This window comes from Echinops telfairi, unplaced genomic scaffold (assembly GCF_000313985.2).
Source record: "Echinops telfairi isolate 266 unplaced genomic scaffold, ASM31398v2 ScPeMD7_23;HRSCAF=83, whole genome shotgun sequence".
Lineage (NCBI taxonomy): Eukaryota > Metazoa > Chordata > Mammalia > Afrosoricida > Tenrecidae > Echinops > Echinops telfairi.
Genome location: NW_022103920.1, coordinates 67,802,520 through 67,825,549, shown reverse-complemented (window position 1 = coordinate 67,825,549; position 23,030 = coordinate 67,802,520). Strand labels below are relative to the sequence as shown.

At 36.1% G+C, this 23,030-nt stretch overlaps 1 protein-coding gene across 4 annotated transcripts in view; it reads right to left on the bottom strand.

The window, feature by feature from the left end:
- PHF14 (PHD finger protein 14) overlaps positions 1–22,794 on the bottom strand; it is a 222,628-nt gene extending 199,834 nt beyond the window's left edge. For 2 of the 4 annotated variants that reach the window (XM_045288972.1, XM_045288974.1), the window contains exons 1-4: positions 22,651–22,793; positions 21,818–21,928; positions 11,515–12,269; positions 5,155–5,299 (exon numbers count right to left, since the gene is read on the bottom strand). In XM_045288972.1, the coding sequence (XP_045144907.1) occupies positions 5,155–5,299; positions 11,515–12,269; positions 21,818–21,928; position 22,651 (1,012 nt within the window). In that variant the 5' untranslated portion in view covers positions 22,652–22,793. Of the gene's footprint in view, positions 1–5,154; positions 5,300–11,514; positions 12,270–21,817; positions 21,929–22,650 lie in introns of all 4 variants that reach the window. The other 2 variants (XM_045288971.1, XM_045288973.1) reach the window with 2 other exon arrangements.
- Positions 22,795–23,030: the final 236 nt, after the last annotated feature.

The following is a 23,030-nucleotide window of genomic DNA, read 5'->3' as shown; positions in this document are numbered from 1 at the left end:
CATTGTAGCAATACCCTGTTTCCCCAAAAGTAAGACAGCCTCCGAAAATAAGACCTACTTACAGTTTTGCCTCTCACTGAAATATAAGGCATCCCCCTGAAAATAAGACCTCCCCCAAAATAAGGCCCCCCCACCCCGAAGCTACCGTAACCTGCTGCGCAGCTCACTCTTGGCCATAGCACAGCAGGAGCAGACAGGAAGTGCAAGGTCTTTTTTAATAAAACAAGAAAACAATAAACAATAAATGTGTACTGTATTCTTCTTCGTGGAAAAACAAGACATCCCCTGAAAATAAGACCTAGAGCATCTTTGGGAGCAAAAATTAATATAAGACACTGTCTTATTTTCGGGGAAACAGTGTAGCAGGCTACTTTGACTATTAAGTGTATAGTAGGTTTTGAGATAAAGGAATGTGAGGCCTCCCTACATTGTTCTTCTTTAGTAGTGTTTTACTTAATCTGGAGTCTCTTTTCTCTTCATATAAAGTTGGCAATTAATTTTTCCATCTCTTTAGAGGATGGTGATGGAATTCTGAATCAAGATTCTGTAGATTGCTTTGGGAAGCATTGACATTTCCATAACATTAAGTCTTCCTACCCATGAGCATTTTTATCAGTTTTCTCATTTATGTCTCATTTGGTTTCTTGGAGTAGTGCTTCATAGTTTTCTTCATACAGGTCATCTGTTTCTGGTTAAATGCATTCCTAAATATATGTGTTGTGTGGCTATTGTAAATGGTATTGTTTTCCTGATTTCCCTCTCAGAATTCTCTTAGTCTGATTTTTGTATGTTTATATTGTATCCTTCACCACTTTGTTGAATTCTTCTATCAGTTCCTATCATTTTCTAGTTGAGTCTTAGGGACTTTCTACATATAGGATCACATCATTTCAAATAGAGTGCCACTTCTCTGCCAATTTAGATTCCTTTAGTTTCCTTTTCTTGTCTTATTGCCCTAAGACTTCTACCAGAGTATTAAAAAGAAGTGGTGATAAACGGCACCTTTGTCTGCTTCCCATTCAGAATAATATGAGCCATTGGTTTTGGGTATATTCGCTATATGTTGAGAAAGTTTTCTATAATTCCTATTTTGCTTAGCAAGTTCCACAAGAATGTGTGCTGAATTTTGTCAAATGTTTGGGTTTGGTTTTTTGGGGGGTTTTTTGCATCAGTTGATATGACTTTTCCTTGGTTTCATTTATGAGGTAAATTAAATAAATTGTTTTCTCTTGTTGAACCATCCTGGCATACCAAGTATGAATCCCACTTGAATATAATTGTGGGTGGGGGTAGGAGGTTATTCACTATTATTTTATTGAAAATGGCCCTCTCTATGCTCAAGAAAGATATTGGTCTTGTCTAATTTTCTTTTCTAGGAGTTTCTTTACATGGTTTTAATATTAGGGTTAGGCTCGCTTAATAAATGAGTCTTTTTCTGCGTTTTAAGATAGCTTAAGTTGAAATGATCTCAGATCTTCCCTAAACGTTTGGTAGAATTCATCAGTGAAATCATCTGGGCCAGAACTTCATTTTTGCTAGGAGTCTTTTTGTTTGGTGTTCAATGACTTGTTCAATTTATTCTTTTGCGATGGGATTCTTCAAGTTTTCTACCTCTGGTTACGTTAGTTTGGCAGGTAGCGTGTTTCAAGAAATTTGTGCATTTCCTCTGGATTTTCAAATTCATAGGAGTACAGTTCTTTATAGTATTTTTACCCTTTTAATTTCAATTAGTTATAATACCTCACCTATTTTCAATGTCTGTGTCATTTGCATCCTCTCCTTTGTTAAATTTTCCAATTTTTGTCAATTTTATTACTCTTTAAAAGCACCAACTTCTAGTCTGGTTGATTCTGTCTATTGTCTTCTTTCTGCTCGAGCCGTTTTTATTTCCTTTCTTTTGGCAACAGTTGCCTTTTTTTCCTCCCCTTGCTGGAGATGTTGGATGAAGGTGTTGTTTTTAATTCTTCCTTTTTGATGTGTACATTTATAAATACATGTATACATGAGCACTGCTTTTGCTATATTCTAAAGAATTTGGTGTGTAGTATTTTCATTCTCATTGATTCAGAAATTTTTATTTTCCTTTTTAAAAATTTCTATTACCCAGTAGATTCTAAGCAAGGCATTATTCAATGTCTATTAATGTTATTATATGTGTCTCTAAATTCCTAGTGTTGATTGATAATTTTATAACATTGTGATCTATATGAAGATTCTTTCTAGTATTTCAATGGTCTTGAATTTATTGAGGCTTATTTTAGGGCTTAAACTTGAATCTATGTGGAGAATTTTCCACATGGACTAGAACACATACTGTGCTGTGGATGGGTGGGGCATTCTGTGTTTGTCTATGAAATGAATTTGGCTGATTATGTTGTTCAAATCTTATGTATTTTTGTTGAATTTCTAATTGTTCTGTTCTTCAACAAAAAGGGTATATTAAAAAATCTTATTATAGAATTGTCTATTTCTTTTAGTTCTTTTAAAGTTTGATTTATGTGTTTCAGTACTCTTTCTTGAGAGCATAGATATTTATTATGGTTATATCTTATTTATGAATTGATCCTGAATCATTATATAATGTCATTTTGTCTCTATTGCTAGTATTTCTTGGTTTTTGCCTTAACATTTATTTTATCACAATTTATCCTGCACTCCTCCTCCTTTTTGGTTGCCATTTGCTTGATATATATTTTTTTTAATTTACTTTGAATTTGAGCCATTTTTTAGTATCTAAGGTGTAACTCTATGGACAATATATTATATATGTGTATATATATACACACATATACATACAAATGCATATTTATATATATTATACAAATATATATGTATACATTTATATAAAGAGGTCATTTTTTTCTTATCCATTTTGCTACTCTCTCTCTCTTAACTGGTACATTTAATCCATTTACACTCAGTGTAATTGTCGATAGGTATAAATATATTGCTGTCATTTTCCTGTGGTGCTTTTTGTTCTTTTTGTGGGTGTGTCCATGTGTGTGATTGCGTGTGTGTGTGTGTGTGTGTGTAAGTGTGTGTGGCTGTGATGCTGATGATTTCATTGCTCTATATGTTTTTCTGTCCAAGCTTATTTTGTTTACAAGTTTTCTTACTATTTCCTTCATAGCTGCTGTTTCAGTAGGTACTGAACTGTTAGGATTTTATTCCTGGTCATTGTGGTAAGAAGGTTTATTAATTTTCTATGAGGTTACCCTGTAACTTATTACCTGTTCAAGTTTAAGACAGTCCATTCTACCTTGATATCATCTTGACTTCCTCTCTATTTGGCAGTACACCATTTATTCTTTTTTTTTTTTTTTTTTTGCCTTGAAGTTGTCATTTACCTACTGATGTCTCTGATTCCCTACTTCCAGTCTTTCAGTTTTATTTCATTTAATTTTATCCCATTTTTAAGCTTTTTACTGTGCATCTCCTGGGAGATTACATTTCAGATCAATTTTGTGTTCAGAAACTTAACTTATTAAACCTCCCAACAGCTTGCCCTGCCCACTTCCCACCCGTTTTCTCCTCATCTTCTTGTAGAATAGTTGTGCCACTTTATCTTCCATATTAGTACTATTCACTGCCGGGATGCCCAGTCTGACTCACAGCAACCCTGCAAGATAGAGGAGAATCACCCCTTTGGGTTTCTGAGACTATAAATCGTTACAAGAAAAGAAAGTCTCATCTTTCACCTCTTATCCTTACTAGGCTTTCCAAAATCATGGTGTATAATGTAAATACACATCATCCTTACCTTGGCCTAGTTCTAATGGAACTATTGCTATCATTTCATTATTAAATTTTTTATTAATTTCATAGAAAATTTTCATGTTTAAGTAGTTCCTTCTATTCTTGTTTTATGAGTTGCTTGAATACTATCAGATAATTGTTGAAATAACATATTTAGTTAAGAGATTTCTAAAACAAGACCATCATTGTAGTTCTGAAATAAATATCCCCAGTCAGTGTCAGTTGGAAAATATATATTAAAAAAAAACAACAACTCATTCCCATCAAGGCAATGCCAAATCACAGCAAGCCTACAGGACAGAGTAGAGCTGCCTCTGTGAGTTTCCAAGACTACAACTGTTTAAGAAATTAGAGATAATCACCCCTCCCCGGACCAATAATGAAAGTAGTGATACCAGGAGGGTAAGGGGAAGGTGGGGGAGGGGGGAGGGACTGATCACAATGATCAACATATAACCCCCTCTCAGGGGGATGGACAACGGAAAATTGGGAAAAGGGAGAAAAGGGAAACAGTGGTCAGTGTAAGACATAAAAAAATAATAATTTATAAATTATCAAGGGTTCATGAGGGAGGGAGGGAGGGGAGGGGAGGGGAGGGGAGGAAATGAGATGATACCAAGGGCTCAAGTAGAAATAAAATGTTTTGAAAATGATGGTAACATATGTGCAATGGTGCTTGACACAATGGATATATGTATGGATTGTCATAGAGCTGTATGAGCCCCCAATAAAATGATTACAAAAAATAAAGTAGAAAGCCCTATTTTACTCCAGCAGAGTTTCAAACTGCTGACCTTGCAGTTAGCATTCCAACACATAATCACTACAATACCAGGACTCCAATTATGTCAAAATAAACTTAAATAAAAATGGAAATATTAAAAAAATATTTTAAAAATTAAAGAAGCAAACATAACTAAAAAGATTCAAGAATGCTAATTGGTAAAAATAAAATAATAAATAATAGAGCTTCCTATATCAGATAGTAAAAGATGAGCTTTACAAATCCTCCCTGCAAAATGAAAATTAAAAATTCTAATGAGAAATCCTAACAAAAAGCATAAAATGTATGTTTTATACTAATGCATCCTATTGGATGAACATACCAGACATTCTTCATTTTCTAAACTAGAAATAAAAAATGCCAAGGAAGTTAGCATAACACTGGTCTTTACAGAAGTACTTTGATTTCCATATAATATTTACATTTTGTTATTTATCGATGTTTAAATTAATAGCATCTAAAAAGTATTATCTCTCATATTGTGATGATTATGTATTATCCAATTAAAACACTATAAAATATTGTGGGAAAACTTTACACGAGCACAAATGTGAAAAGTTGATTTAATTCATCAAAAAGCAGTGAAAGTCCTCTCTGAGAGGAGACAAAATTACCTTCATGGACTGTGATGCCACAATTGTCACATTGGATTATTTCATCAGCATCTTCGCTGTTATCGCCAAGACAAACACAGCAAATCAGAATGTGGTCCATTTTTTGAGAACTCCAGTTTTGACTCTTCTCAAGAATCAGCGAGTCCTAACATTAAAATATAAACATATACAAGAAAATAACCTATTTAAATTAGGGAGCAATTTCAACACAATCTTACTTCAACAAATTATTTTATAATTTTCTAAAATCATGCCATAGCCTATTTACTTAATAATTCAAAAATTAATATTTAAGAAATATACCTCTTTGCACAGACCCTCAAAAACAGCCTCTATCTCAAATATCTTACTTCTCCAATCCCATCTTCTCTTCTTCTAGTAAATGAAAAAGCAGACATTCAGCTACCTCTTCACTTGCTTTGTCATTATTTATTGTGGTCTGACTCCTTTACAGTAGAAGAGAAAATTACCTAGCAAGTAATTACTAAGCTTATATATGCACTTAATAAGTAGAGGGCATGGCCCCTACTCTTTGGGAGCTTATAATCCTGCCTACAGAGACAAGACACACACATATAAAACAGGAATAAATAAATTCCAAGATAACATATAAAGCAGTATATGTATGATGGCACACTACATATTCTATAATCCTTAAGTGCTAGGGAATTCTATAGTCATCAAATTTTAAATGATAGACTCATGGAAACCTATATAGGAATGTCTGCAGGAAAAGGTAGAGAAAAACATAATTTTTTTTAAAAAGATCTAGATTGATTGTTTGCCCCAGGGAGAGTCCAAAAGATTTAGTCTGTTTAGCAGACTAAGTTGCTATATTTATCTCAAGAACTATCTTTTATAAATGATAATGAAAAAATCTAGTTCATTATAACACAGAGAAGAAAGAGGGAAGAATAGAAAAAATTTTAATTAAAGGTTCAAGGAAGAAGTCTGCTTATTTTAATTAAACTTTCTCCATTATAGATTTATATTTTAAATGATATATTGAACTTTAGGTGATATAAGATAATGATTCTTGCCGTGTTGAATAAATTACACTTAATATTACATATAATAAAAGCTGTCACTTGGGTCTACATTTCATTTAAGAATCTAGTCGAATTTATAAATAAAGTGAATAAGTTTATTTCACAGCATATATCCACAACTATTTTGTTTCATATTAGTATTTTTCTACTTTTAAAACTAAACCAATATTTAAGGGTAACATTTAGTCATTTGTTAGAAATTTGAATGACATTGGAATGCTGTGATTAATAAAATTATTTCAATACAGTTTTTAAAAATACATTTCAAATTGCAGCTGATTTGTAAAACAAATCAGAAAAAAATACAAAGTGAACAAGCAAGAAATGTTATTTCTCATGAGAATTCTAGTCCTTTAATGTTTTATACTGTTCTCTTCATTTTAAAGTAAACTAAAATAGTTTAGGGGCTTTGGACACACTAGCAAATAAAACTGAGAACTCCCAAAAGATACAACTCTTATCTTGGGTTTTATATAGCTTTAGTATAGTAAGCAAGACAAATGTTTGGCCAGACTTTCATACACTAACTATCCTTCAATTAACAGCATTGGACTGAAGGTCCAGCACTCTTGGGTTGCATTCCAACTCTCACTGAAATGCTGTTGAACCAGAAGCTGCAGCATTACCCCCTGTAGAACAGAGATGATGAAAACAACACCTACCTCATGATGTTTGGTGAGAGTTAACAGTAACATGTATGGAAAGAATGTGCCTGGCATACACTAGATAGTACATACTGGCTCCATTTCTCGTTTCTCTGTATTTCTTGCACGTGGCCCAAGAAGAAAAATATGAGCACACCATAATTTTATACTGGGAAATTTTACTTTACATATTTTCCCCACATAAGCCCGCAAAATGCTTTTCTTAGAAACCACACATAAGTTAAAAAATAAATAAAAACCAAGATAGAGAAACATCTACCTAAAAACCAGTTTCGTGATGGAGAGACCCCCTCTAGTTTATGAGATCTGTCAATATTTCTCTGGTGAAATTAGAACTAATCAGCCTTTGCAAAAAGATTTACCCAGTGAGAAAATTAAGAATTTACCAGTGAGAAAAATTAAGAAATAATGAATTGATAGACCTAATCCCTCTATTTGCTTTTTGTTCAATATTGCTTTCTCAGAAAAGGTACTTGCCTAAATTATATCTCTGTATCATGTATCCCTATCTTACAATTTAGAGGCAGAAAAAAAGAAACAAAATTAACTGGTATTTCTGGTCTTATGATCTGATCATTTGAAACTATTAAGAGAGAAATGTAAAGCAAAGGGGAAAACATCAAGGGAACTAAAGGGTTAAAAATTATCCTAATCAATGTTACGGAGATATTTCCTGGGCAATGTTTCAATAAGAATATCTGAATATATCATCCTTTTTTAAAAAGTTATCATCTAAATTCTCTTTCATACATCAAACATGGGCTTAAGCACACTTGTGATAAGAAAATAAAAACCTACTTATGATCACTTTCTGCTATTTCTAAAGTTTTATGTCATCTTTTAAGTTTCTGGAGAAAATATTGAAGCTAAACTTTAACGTTAAAACTATGGTTTAAACATAAAGATTAGAATTTAGTAAAGTGGGCTCTGAATGGCAAAAGAGCACTTTATTTTTTATGAACCTAATGCAATTACATGAAGAGTAGATATGGCACTACAAAGGTGCCCTGGTGGCCTAGTGGATTAGGTGTTGGGCTGTTCACCATAAGGTTGGTGGTTCAAAACTACCAGTCACTCCAAAGGAGAAAGATGTGATTTCTGCTCCCGCAAAGATTTATAAACTGGGAAACCCACAGGGGGCATTCTACTCTGTCCTATAGATTCAGTCAAAGTCAGAATTCATTCAGTGACAGAAAGTTTGATATTGGTTTGAAATGGGATGGTATGGTAATATAGTATAGTATATTATATATCAAGTTCTTTTCATTTTTACCTTGGGATAAAAAAATGTACACACAAAATAACAGATAATATTGTCCAATGTTCTTCATGGTCCTATTATATGTTTACTCTATATAAAGAATTTTAAACCATATATATAACAGGATAAAGTTTTAAGTTAATTCCAGAAATGTCATGCGAAACCACTTTGAATTATCAGGAATTAAAATTAATTTTTGGACAGTTACAAAAAGGTTATTTTTTAGAACTTCAAGCAATTTGTTTTGTTTTAAAATGCGTATAAAATATTCAATTAGTAAGACAGAGGCCCCACAGAAAAACGGTCTTTTATAAATGTTAGCAAAACTGTTACATTTTAATTGGCAACAATTGGGAGGTACTGGCCATTTTGTAACATGGCAATACAATTAACCCATTTGACATTAAAAAGAGGGTTTTCTAATAAGCAAAGGGGATAAGAATGCATGCATAAAACAGTACTTCAAATGATTTCATACTGCCTTTTTGTGAAAATGGAAGCTTAAAATATTGCTATCTGACCATTTGTATTGAATAGATTTTCTCTCATATACTAATTTTCATTAAAGGCTGGAATTTCAAAGTCTGGAAAGTGCAGCTATTCTCTGAAAATGCTACACAGTCACTCCCAAAATAAATCCATCTCAGAAAATTTATAAAACAAGATAATTTAGCAAAAGTATCAAGACCAAATGGTGGAAAAGGGAGGGAAAAAAAATAGAACTAGATTCTAAGGGAATTATTCAGGCTAAACTGAAATTTTAAGGTGTCAAAAAGCCATTGACAAAGGCAGGTGCCCATGCTTATAAAATAGAAGTTATCAAGTATTCAATTCTAAATAACACAAGATACCCACAAGGTCAAGGCTAATTTCATACTACTGCTACCTTAATAATTATGTCCTAAGATGGTATTTGTGTTTTTCACTTTCCTTTTCCTGAATCAATCGACTCAATGGTTCTGAAAGAGTTTTTCCTTATGGGTATACAGTGGAGTCTTGCAGAAACTGCATGGTTGAATGGTATCACACTACGCAGCTATGGTGCCATTTCTGAAATAAGCCACCTGAAACAATAATTGAGGCCCTCAATATTATGTAAGTCCTAAAATCAAGAAGCTTTCACTAAGCACAAAAATTATAAAAGGAAGGACCTACCCTAACTTAACAACTTAGAAACTTCTCCTATGAAACTCTATGGTTATGACAGTTTCTGGGCATCATTAACCTACAAATGATGCCCCAAATTGGGTCCCTACAAATATGTTTCATATAGTTGCCCTGAAAAGTCTGCTTATAAACAAAATATGTTAATATTTCTGTTCTAAAGCCATTTTAGAGCCATATTATCAACTCTACTCCACTCTCTACTCTAAGGCAATAAACATTCAAATTTACACTTAAACCAAGAAGATACAATAGTTTGCCAAAAAGCAATAAGAATTAAATGTTGTCTTTTCACTTCTTTTAAAATCCCTATCTCATGAACAGAAATGCACTCATTTTTTAATTAAAATTTAATGTCTAGCTTTAAGAGGCATAATTTAGGTAGAGCTAGAATCATCAAAAAATCATCAGGGCTTAAATTATAGACTATTGGGCGTAAAATTATCAATCTTTTAGCTGAAAGAATCATCTGAGGAAAACTACCTACCAACAAGCTTTTCTACTTGTCTGCAAATAACAAAGCAAAAAGAAAATTAACATAAATTAGCACAAGATAAATTTAATTTACCCAATATAAAAAGAAACTTCTTGACAACTGTGTCAGGGCACTTATCTAAGGGATGCTTTAGAATCTCATTCCTGGAATATATTTGGGCCTATTAACCTAAATTTTACCACTCTTCTAGTGGTAAAAAATCGGAAAAACTCAAGTGGTCTTTAAATGTACCCTATTAAGCAATATGTTACAAATTATTAATGAAAATTTTATATATTTTACATGGAAAATTTCTAAGGATGTACAAATAAACTAAAAATGAAATTAAGGAAGTAATGCTGCTCCTAAAGGTAATTTTATTCAGTAGATACCGAATGAGTACTAAGTACTATAAGAATTGGATACATGCCAAAATAAAATATAAACTATTGGGGTTTTTTATCTCTCTTTTTCCCTAAATTAGTTCCCTAGACCTGCCTGTGTTACATTGTTATGAATATTTCATTCCAAAGGAAGATGTGGAATAAGAATTAGGATGGCATTTGAAGTAGGAACCGTTCTTTATATGAAAGTGGGCAGCCTAGAAGCTAGCTGATAATTTTATGATCTAAAATGCAAACTGTTGTTTCACCTTTACCGACAGTTACCTCTTCAGAGCCTCCTTAAGAAAATCTCTAAATATGTTAAATTAAACTTAATTAAAACAGATAATCACCCCTCCGTTAAAACGTTTAAGCAGAAGAAATGTGAAGGAACAAATCAAGCAAAGGAAAATAAAAATACTTTCTACCAGTTTAACCTACTTCAATGAAATGAGAAGGAAAAAAAGAAAAAGAAGTGTTTGGTAAGGGAGTGAATTTTGGTGACTCTAACACATTAACAGAAATGTCAGACTTTATTATAGCTCTACATGTGATGTCAACAGTTACATCAACATGTACGATGACAAGGCGGTCTCTTGTTTGAAGAAAAACAGACATAAACACACAGACAGAGACACCAATGTGTTTGACGAAGAGTCTTGAAGGGTGCGTCTCTGGGCCCAATGGGTAACCCTGACTTTCAGCAGGAGGACTTCAAGTGGAAGGTCTGAGCCATTACTGGAGTTTTACGATAAGCAAAAGAAATGGTTTTTTGGTTTTTCTCTGTAGATACTTATTTACTAACTATATGTAAACACATAGTTCATATTTACTTCCACATATATAAAGCAAAGATTCCGTGACTATTCGGATGGCACGTGTTACAACTATTAAGGACTTTTAAATTAGGTGTTTAAAAGTATGAGACAGGCAGTAACCAAATTGTTGCTCTACTCTAAATTCTACTCAAGCAGAATCTTTATGTGGATGAGACACAATGAAGGTGGCCTTTGTTTTCATAATTCACTCAGCACCATTCGGCCGTCCTATGAACAATGGGATGAGAGGATGGAAGAGAAAATGGAAAATTCTAGCACTTTCCAAGTCTGGATATACAAACATTTCTCTAATTTCTCTAAGGGTCTATTGGGCCGTGAGCTCCTTGAGGACGGTGACAAAAAGATGCTCAATACAGGGTTGCTGGCCAAATGAATAAATGCTACAGGTAAGGCTCGCATTAATGCCCACAGCTGTCTACACAACAGGATTTCAAGGAAGCCAGAGAGTATAACTAGGAGAGTGATTTAGAGAAGAATTCCCTTTTCCCCAGACAGACAGATATCATAAAAATCGGGTGATCTACCTCATTACTCTTGCTTTGAGAAAGTGTCAGGCTATCATTGGTCAGTTCTTCGTCATCAGCACTGTTTCTGCTAAGAACTTTGCTCTTCTTCTTCTTGCAAACCTCACTGGCAGGACTGCTATGATCATCATCATGGCCTTCGTCATTCTCATCCTCATCACTCCCACTTCCCTCGTCTTCATCATCATCATTGTCTCCATCACTCCCCTCTCTATGGGAGGCAGATCTTCCCTTTCTCTTTGCTACAGTGGGTCGCCAATCATTGTCATCCTCGCTGTCATAGTCATCCATGTCGTTCAGCTCTTCCATGGACACAAAATCCAACAGCGGTCGGTTTCGACGGAGGTTCCACTTTTTGGGCTCACTAACTTGCTCTTCGGTGGCGGGTGTCGTGTTGGGGACAGACGGAGATGCATTAACGGCCTGAGGGCTCGGGGCAGAGGCAGGGGCAGCAGCAGGAGCTGCCGTGCTATCAGACACTGTGGCTTTGTCTGCTTCCTTTTCACTCTCCTTCTCCTTCTCCTTTTTCTTCCTGGGTCTTTCGCCATTCTCTTCCTCCTCCTTTTTTTCCATTTTAATTAACTGTTTTTCTGATGAGAGTATTTCTTCCTCCACAGAATTTTTTATTTGTTCTTCTTTTATTTTAATACCTTCATTTAGTTCCTCCTCTAAAATATTTTCTTCAGAATCACTACAGGAGCCTTCGCCACTGTCCTTTGATGGGTCTTCACTTCCATTACCACTCCCTTCAGAATCTGTTGAAAATATGAGAAAAAACCACACATATGTATATACATACACACACACACACAGCACGCTGACACAAATGAAATCACCAAAATTTGTGGATAACTTGCAAAATAATATAAACAAATTTAGGTCAAATAATGGTAGACATTCCCAACCAGGTTAAATAATAAATCAATGAAGTTGGTGCAATGGTTTTAGTTCAATATAGCAATAATGAAGATGAATGTCTATATAATTCTAAATTAAAACAGACATTAAAAAGAAAATCACCATGTTGTATCATATTGCTCATATAATATTTGGTACCCTAGAGGCAATATTTTTTTCCTAAAAGTAAATAGGCTTGTAGACCAAATTCTCTTTCCTTACATCACCTTTTTACAAACTATCTGGACTTGCAAACATCAAAAGATTCACATTCAGAGTAAGGAAAAGCTTACCCAAAAACCTGTGTTTCGTTGATTTCACTTTTCCCCAAGCAAAAGGGAGGACATACATTTATGTCACTCCACTTTTCCACAATCCTAAGATACCACATGAATTTTAGAAGCAGCAAGTATAAGGTAAAATAAGACAACAGCAATGGCATAGAAATGTTTCAAAAGAAGTTACCAATTTTCATTTTTTCAAGAAAACATTTACCTACCATTAGTTTCGATTAACTCAAGCCAGCCCTGTAATTAACTATAAAAGAAAAAAAATAGCTACTAAGCATTATATGTAGAACACATTGTCTATAGTTAGTATCCTGTTTGTTTGTATGCAATCCATATTAACAAATTAAGAGTTATTTAAACTTTTCTAAAATTCTAGGCAATAATGTCTATAGCCCCAAGAACAGAAAGACTTGATGAACTGTAAAAATGGATCCATTTTAGAAATGAACACCCACAGTAATTAATAAAAATATGGGATGAGAAGATTAAAGACCTCAGGCAGGTCTCTAAGCTTTCTATCGAATGCCTTCTAATCCTGCCTAGGGAACCTAGTACCTCTACACCAACATTACTCAGTAATCTTCTAATCCTCTTTACTACCAATCAAACAAATAAAAATCTAAAATATCGGTTGTTAGGGGGAGGAAGAATGGCAACAGGGGAATGGAAGAATGGGCAGGGAGCAAGAAAAAATGTCATAGTCAAGGCTTGGCCAAGCACCAAGAGTAAAATATACAGTATACATTGTTGCACCTATAATAAGGATAGGAAGAAGGGATAATAATAATAGGATTAAAGAAAGCATTTCTATACCACTTCAGTTCCTATTAATTCAAACTAGCCTATGATTAACTGTAAGAGGAAATTAGCTACTAAACAATAGACATAGAGGAAGTTGTCAGTAATTAGTGTTCTGGTCCTACAGAATCATTATTCTCAATCTCATGATTATCATGCAGGCAACCACAACATTTTCCAAACAGTGCTAAAAAGAGCACTCTCATCCTAAACAATCTGGCACAGGGCACAAAAACAGTATCATGTAGGCCTATACCCCCTTATCAGAATTTTTTATTTGTATTTCAAAATTCAGAATTGTTCAGATTTGAGAAGGGCAGTTTGGTGTATATAGTACACTAACACCCCCAGTTAGGTCTATGGCATTACTCTAGTAATCACCCATTACGATTTCTACTCACAGCAAAAAATTAAAAACCAGTGTGATCAGGTTGACTCGAACTCACGGCAACTCTGTAAGACACAGCAGAATTGCCTGAGAGGGTTTCCAAGGCGTGAGGGTTCTGAAAGCAGACTGCGCATCTCTCTCCAATGGAGTGGCTGGCATATTCAAATAGTCAACTTTTTGTTCAGCCACTAAACACTTAACCTCTAAGTCACCAAGGCACAGGATTAATCGCCTCCATGAACAACTGCTTCTTTTGCCATAAGAGCAGAATTTCATGGTTTCCAGTTACCATTACTGAATATTTGGAGCAGGCATTACAAAGAAGAATCCTGATTAAATGGGGGAAAATGCAGAACAGAATTTCATATTCTCATGGGCTCCAGAATTCTCCAGAGCCATAAAAAATAAAGACTCACTCCCATCAGGTCGATTCCAACTCATAGCGACCCTAGAGAGCAGGACAGGACTGCCCCTGTGGGTTTCTTAGACTTTAATTCTTTACTGGAGTAGAAAGCCTTGTCTTTCTCTCAAACAGCAGCAGGTGGTTTTGAACTACCGACCTTGTGGTTAGTAGCCCAATTTGTGACCACTACACTGCCAAAGTGACTTTTAAAAATGAACTACATAGGATCAAATCAACAACAACGTCAAAGATTAGAAAGAAAACTCAGGGCGCAGGGAGTTTATGTTAACAGGCGTGCAGCAACTCAGCAAAGGGGGCTTGAGAATGTTGGCATACCTGAAGAATGTGATCAATGTCACTGAATCGGACATACAGAAACTGTTGGATTGGTGTCTGTTTTGTTGTATATGTAATTAACAACAATAACATTTTAAAATAATAATAACAGATATTACAAATAAATGTCTATTAGTGTCAATCAAAGGACTCTATTCAAAGATTGGACGGGAAGCTTGGTGAGGTGAGGTGAGGTGAGGAGAATGGTAATGAATGCCCTGGAAGCAGACAGCAAGAGCAACGGCCCAACTTGAAGAACATACTCAAGGCAATGAACGATACATGTTGAAACTGTTAAAATGGTGTATATCTGGCTGCTCATGTCTTCACCCAAATGAACAGATAAATATTAAAAATCACAAAAAGATGGCTTCCATTCTCTACAATAATTAATTTTTTTACAATAATTATAACAATCAATTACAAATAATTGATTTTTTTATTTTTCAAAACTCTACAATTAAACCTGCCAGAAAAACCACATCCTGTAAAAAAAAAAGTTCAGCTATAATATTTATATGTATTTTATGTAATAAATACTTCTAATGCATTTATTACAAAAATATATTCATGTTACATGATACATAGTAGAATATATAAAAGCTGTCTTTGTAAAAAGAATTCTAATGTGAATCAATTGCCCTCTAGTCAGTGGGCTCTGGGAAGCCCGTATGGGTCATGGCAGTCTGGAACTTGGCACCATAAGGTTTTCGATAGCTGATTTTTTGAGACAATCAGACCTTCCTTTTACCAAGGGAACTGAGGGCAGATGCAAACCTACAATCTACACTTCAAAACAAACACATGAACAATTTGCACCATCAAGGGACTCTGATTTTAATATAAGAACCTCATAAGCAGAGTTAACTCCACACATCTAAGGCAATGAGGGCCTTTGACACACACTGACTACACAGAGTTAAAACATACTGAAAGCCAAGCCATTTTTACACATTGGACTACTAACCACAGGATCAGCAGTTCAACTCCACCGATGTTTTTGTGGGAGAAAGATGGCAAGGATATCCGCTCCCATAAAAATTTACAGCCTCAGAACCCAAAAGGGCAGTTCTAGTCTGCATGGAGGGTCACTCTGAGTCAGAAGCTACACAATGGCAGTGGGTTTGGGGTTTGGGGTTGAGGGTCCTTCTGAACTCATCTTCTAAAAATCTTGTTTTATCCATGAAAATGTCCTAGTAGTTATAAAAGCACACGGGCAGAAATGTAGGTCCCAGATCAGAATTGGGCTCAATACAACTTAGCTATGTTTTGAAAATTTTTTACAGAATGTCAGGAATTTTTGTGGTGGTGTTTTGGTTGTTTGTTGCCAACGCCTATCATTTTGTTGTTGTTATTTAAGTGCAGAGAAACTGATTTTGTTTTCTACTCAGGCCAGAAAAGAAAGTAATGGCTTTTTAAAATTAAATGCTTCAAATTTATTTTTTATTAACAGAAGAATGTGAAATTTTCCCTCAAATCCAGTTCAACCTTTTATTCTTCACACACATTATATTAGCTGCAAGTCCACGGGATCAGGGATCTATTAAAAGATATTTAACTATAAATACAATTTGGTAATGTCAGTAAGAAAGACCAGGTCTTAGGTGTCCATAGTTATAATTTATAGTTTGCCAAGAAAAACACAAACTCAAAAGATGATTTTGTGACATCTTCCAAATCCTTCACTCCCACATCCTAAAAAAGAAAAACAAGGACCAGACTAATGATGGGTCAGACTCCAATTTCGTGCCATGGAGTCAATGCCAACTCAGGACCCTAACAGAGTTTCCACAGCTGTAGACATTCACAAGAGCACATAGCCCCGTCTTTCTCCCACAGAGTGCCTGGTGGGTTTGAACTGCCATCCTTGCAGTTATTAGTCCAACACTTATCAGGCAGCACGGCCCAGGGCTCCTGTCTTAAGGAGTCAACCACGTCACAAAAAGATATCTTGGTATAACACAGAGATAAGTTCAAGTGTACAATAAACTTGTCTACACTGAAAAATAATTGAATTGAAATCCCTACTTCCCACTCAGTTAAATAAAAGGAAAAAAAAAACAAAACCTTTCCCAAATGGACAATCTAAGAAAAGCTCCCTAACAATAGCTATTTCAACTATACACAATATAAGAATTATTTGTATAAAATTTTAAAAACCAACCTTCGAGAATCCCTTTAGAATATTAAATAAAACTGAAATAAATTAATCAACCATCAATACCATTCTATTCAATACCTAAGCTTCCCCATGATTTTAAATATTAAATAAAACCAAATCTCAGAGTTTTATGTTAGCTTTACAAAATAAAGAACCATCTTTTGCAATACGTGCGTCTATTTTAAATATCGGATTCATCGATCCTTGCAACAGTGATTAGTACTATACATATATACAATATATAATACATCATCAGTTTATTGGTTATTCGGAGCTATCATCTTAGGGCCATCTGTGACTCATTCTATAAATCTCTTAAAATAGCCAACCCATCAACAAGTCTCGTCAACTCATCCTCTACTTCTGACTCTAGTTCCAACTCTGTCACCTTAAGTTTTCTGAATAAATGTAGACATAAGGTTCTTAAGCAGGGACCACAAAGCCCCCAAGGGGTCAATGGTTACCATAAAAGAGGGGGGAGGTCTGCTATTGGCTTGCTTCTAGTAGGTACAGACTAGGGATGCTGCTAAACATCTCACAATGTACAAGGAAACACCCGATCACAAAGACTTTTTCAACACAATATGCCAACAGTGTCGAGATTGAGAAACCCTGGTCTAGTGGGGAAGACTTCAGTTTGACGTCATTCTATTTTCCCGGACTTATTGCTTCTACTATTTTTTACCCAATTCTGATCCTGAACTATACCTGACATTTTTCTATCTCCACGTATATATACTTCATGCTTTCCCTACCTAGATTGTAATTTATCTAAATATGCTATCACCTCTTTCAGTTCAAAATTCAACTCTTATTTCCTCCATGAGATCTTTTCAAAATCAATCCAGTAGAAAATAAACCAAATTCCTCTGAAAGTCTTGAACTACAAATGCTATAATAGTCATGCTTTCAACGCATCCTCATTTTATTTAATTGCTCTATTATCATTAGTATTACTACTATTACTGCTTTACAAACTCAGCAAAGCACATAGTAGTGATATAGAAAACTATAGATGGTTAATGAATATAATTTGGTCCACTTATCCAAAGTCAGATTAAGCACAAAAATCAAAGTCTCTAACTCTTCCTCCAGTTAAATTATTTTCCAATCATACAGCCTAACCAAACTCACCACTGCACAAGGTCTAAAGCTAACCTTCTTTCTTTTGGTGGGAACTCTAGTCCCCACTAGTCCTAGTTTGTCTTGTTTAACAAAAGGTCATTCATGCATGCATGTATAAAAGCATTCATTTTATAGATTGTGTAACATACATAAATAATTTATTCTACTCCCAATCTAGGCCTAAATCTCAAATATACTCATTTTAACGAGGATGAGCCATGAAATTGCCAATATTCTACTGTTACATGTGACTCCCCCTAATATTTTTATCTAGGATTCTTCTGGTGATTATCACCATGTTTCTAATAATAACACCCATTTCTAGGCTTTCAGTGTTATATACAATTTTATTTTAAAATTTATTGACTGTCTTGATTAAAAAATGAGCTTTGCTCTCACTTTAGCTATTTTCAGTTTCTCAGTTTCTCACTCACTCACTGCCATCGAGTTGACTCCAACTCATAGTGCCCACACCGGTCTCCAAGAGTGTCAACTTTGAAGGGAATAGAAAGCTTCCTCGTTCTCCTGAGTGGCCCACGGCATTAACATACTACACCGCCAAAGATGGGCTCATATTTATTATCTTTATTAAGATCACTAGCCAATTATTTGTCAGCAATGTTGCCTTCTTTTTTTCCTATTGCATCACCTGAAAAGTATGCGACTAAAAGTGTGTTATCTGCAAGGTTGAATATAACCTTTCAGTGTTTTATATGCTTATTATTAAATTCAAAGAGATATAAAATTTTTACAGACTGAATTTCAAAATGAAGATCAGAAGAAGCTAATGCACAGTGAACAAAATTGTTCCCAACCAATCTAGTTTGGCTTTTAAGTCTAAGAAAGCCAATGAGCCATTTCTACATGGTGTTTTGCAAGAGCTATAATCAGGACAGATATTCAGCTGTGAGTTTCTCCATCTCAAACTTAATCTCCATATGTTTGAAAACCAGTAATATAGCTAATATTTTATTTCCTATAAATTCCAATTAAATATACTACCTTAGGTACAGAAGAGAAAAGATTCAAACAAAAACTACCAGTAATCTATACTAAACCAACATCTTAGCTGTAGAGAGGCACCAGTATGCTATGAAGCAATAGTAGAAACTATGATTGTTTTTTCCTTTTCAATGACATTATTTTCTACTGAACTCTCATTAGCATGAATGTATGAAGAACTATTCAGATAACCAAAATAAAGTAATGGCTAATTAAAATCAGTAATGTGCAATAATGATCTGACGTCACATGTTTAAGCTCTCTCCGGGCAAAGTAAGGGCCTAGTACAGCAGAACAGATACAACAATTTGATAAAAACTATCAAATTTAATTAGAAAAAAATATCGCCAACCTAACCAAACTCACCCTACAAACTTTCACAGATTGAGCATTCTGATTGGGATTTAACAAGGCCAGGAGTCACTACTTAACCTGAAACCATAAAGTGCTGTGAGAGTGTAGTTTGCCCTTGTAAATTGGACTGTGCTGTCCCTCGTAAAGAAAAATGAGGCCTGTAGTGAATGACTCAATGTCAGTAAAAGAAGAAGAGCTACCAACGAAAAAAACCACAGACGTATTGTGACAAAAATAATTACAGAATACTTACAGAAAATATGCTTTGGAGTTTTTTTTATAATGGTACTTGAGTAAGTCATACTTTCTGAGACCCAATTATTACTGTCTGTTTTTAATTGCTACCACAATTTGTATTATAAACCAAAAATTAAAATATATATATTCTAGCCAAAAAGAACATGCTTGCAAAAGTTTCAACAGAACTAAGAAGATAGATTTAAATGTTAACTCCTGTCACATCTCCAGTATGCCTTTCTTTATTAATTACCAAACATCAATGAAGGTGCTACAGAGAAGGAGCAGTCCTGGTTAACAGCCAGCTACTAACTAGTGAGCCACTCAGCTCCTTGACTAAATGGCAGAAGGACTGAAGACCCAGAAGCAAGATTAAAAAGCACTTAAACTTAGCAACTTGCTAAGCAAGAACTAATTAGGCAACTACAATATCTATGTGGTTAACAGCACATCGGTATCCTCTAAGAACTGAACGGTGAAAATATTTTGGAATCTAAAGACATAAAAATCAGACTTATTACCACCTGAGTGACTTCATGCAACTTCTATAAGTTCAGTAACCTGATCTTTATAAATAAAAGAATATCTCAGTCACTGATTTATTATAAAAATTAGTATTAAAAGAAAAAGTCTCAGTAGAGCATAAAGCAATATTGCTTGCTGACATTATTAAATGTGCAACAAGTAACACAGTACAGCTTAATTTCACCTCTCCCTACTGACCCTACAGAGAAAATCTGACAGGAGGGCTACTCTAGGAAACTTTCAGGAAGGATATTAAAAAGCTGGATGAAATTAGAAGGCCTTTGATTTCTCACTTTATTTAACTTCCATCAAACGACACAGGATAATAACTAATTTTTGTTTCTCATGTGTGTGGATTAGTATTTTTTATAGAAACTATTTTAACATAAATGTTTTTCAGATTCCTTCAGTTAAGGTTCTATGCTGAAAAGCTACAAAAGAGAAACTACATTTTATACAAGGGGGTACCCAAAAAAAGAAAAAAGGAATTTTTTTCAAAGCTATGTAGTTATTTTTTTTTACAAAACCTTATCACCTTCAAAGTATTCTCCATTATGCTTAATCCATTTGTCAAATCTGTGATTCTATCCAAGAGAGGCATGATGTTTTTTTTCCAAAACTGGTGCACTGAGATGGCTGCAGGGGCAAGTATATTGTCGTGGTGGCGAAAGCAGTGCCCCATCTGCCACAAATCAGGCCTTCTTTGTCGCACACTGTTATGCTATCTTTTCAGAACCTCTAAATAGAAAGCTTGATTAACAGTCTGACCTGGTAAACAAACTAAAAATGCACTGAGTCAACAATTTTGTCCATTCGAGAAGTTGACGGATATCCAGAACCAGGTTTGTCATCAATCGACATTTCACCTTTTTTGAAAAGAGAAAACCACTCATACACTTTAGTTTGAGCCATAGCGCTATCCTTGGAAGCTGCGTTCAACATCACAATAGTTTCTGCGGCATTTTTCCAGAGGAAAGAAAATTTCACAGCCGCACGCTGTTCTCTTAAATCGGCCATCACAAAAAACGAGGTCAGAGAAAAACTGCTTTCATGAAAAAATTCACTGTGACCAGAGAGAACGTCCCAGGCCACTCCACTGGGTGCACTCTCTCAGAGCGCAATGCGAGATGCGAGGTGCCCGCCTAGCGGGGAAAATGCTCTGCTCTGCCCAGTGCAATTCCAGGGTTTTGGGGGTACTCCCTTGTATACTTTCTTATTTTATATATAAATTATTACCTTTAAAAATCATTAAAATCATAAAATATGATGAGTAAGGATACATGCTTTATGCCTCAGTAATTTCTGAAACACCGAAGCCACAAAATGCAGTCCCTACTATAACTTAAAGTTAAAATTTTTATTCTGCTTAAAGACAGAAAAAAACAAACTCCCCGGGGTAGGAGTGATTTGAAAATAAAAGAATCCTGCTCCTGGGCCGTTTATGGCCCGCATGACTCTCACAAGCCAGAAATCCCGGACTCTTTTTGACCCATGAAATGTACATACCTATATTTTAAGGTATCCATAAAGAAAATGCTTTTGCATCTTTGGAGTAAGGCCTTCCCTGCTTGCTAATAAATAACAGCAAAAACAAGCAATGGTAGGATCTAGTGACAGGATCTTGGGGAAATATGGGAAACCAAATGGACAAAATAAATGACGTTAATGTGCTTTGACGTTAAATCGGCATGGAACCAAAACTGATTGTTGAAAAGAGGGGGAAAGAAATCTGAAAATAAGCCAAGTCCAGAAAGCTGGAAGAAGGGAAGAGTGAAGCAAACGATTACCTGAAGCATCTCCAACTTTAAAATCACTGTCATCTGAACTATCGTAATCGAGAGCTTCTAGCAGAGAAGCTGCCAAAGGCTTCACCTGCCTCCTCTTGGAGCTGCGATCCACTGTTAAGAGAAAAATAGTACCATCGTCATTCATCACACCAACGGGAATTATGGTGCTGTGGAAAGATACAGCCATCGCGCAGGAAATCAACTTCAGTTCCAGAAAAGGTTTATCGGGGGCTAGGGGGTGTTTGGGAGGAGGGCACCAGCCTGGAAGGGCTGGAAATCTAATGGGCACCCGTGCACACAACGTGAACCCACACTGGCCCCCCAGCCCCAGAAAGCAAGCCCTCTACCATGCAGCCATATCAAAGTGACTCGATGTGACTGAGTCGAACTGCCCCGTGGGGTTGCCAAGACTGTAATCCATACCCGGAAGCAGACTGCCCCATCCTTCTCCCCAGGAGCAGCTGGGGGGTTCCAACCGCCTGGTGGGTTCTAACTGCCAGCCTGAGCAGCCAAACGCTTAGCCATTGCCTGAAGGCTCAATGCAATCCCAGACGGGCCAAAATCAAAGCTGACCCTCCAAGTCCACACCTTGCAGGGCTGTTTCTGGGGCTTGCTCGCAACGCTTCATTCAGACACTGTGATGAGTGATCAGTCCATAGGAAAATGCAAAGCCCAGGGACTCCAAGAAACCCTGTGCATTCCTGCAGACCCTGGAGGGGGGCCGGCCCGCCCACGAAGGGTCGCCACCAGACTGCCCACCCGCCCGGCTCCTCCTGTTCCGTAGGAGGGCTGAGCTGGACCTCTCGGCCCTCGGAGGCCTCGGACACACTTACTAAGGAATCCGTGAGGTGATCGTTTGGAGGACACCTAGGGAGAGGATGCCAGAGCCCAGGCAGCACCGAGATCGGGGAGTGGGGCCGCGGGGCCAAGTCCGAAGGATGCTATTTAGAACTGGAGACGCCGCCGACCCGGTCGGGGCGCAGCAGCAGCAGCCCCGCGGGTCCCCGCCCGCCCCCGAGTCCTCGCAGACCCAGCTCCCGCCGCTCGCGCCCCTGCCCACGGCGCGCCCCGGCCGGCGGCGCCCTCTGGCCCATGCAGCGCGGCGAACTGGCGGCCCGGGGTGCTAATTTCCCCCGCTAAAACTGGAAGCAAAAATAAAAGAAAGAAAAACTTTATTAGCCTGCATCAGAAACAACAAAAGACCCCAAATTGG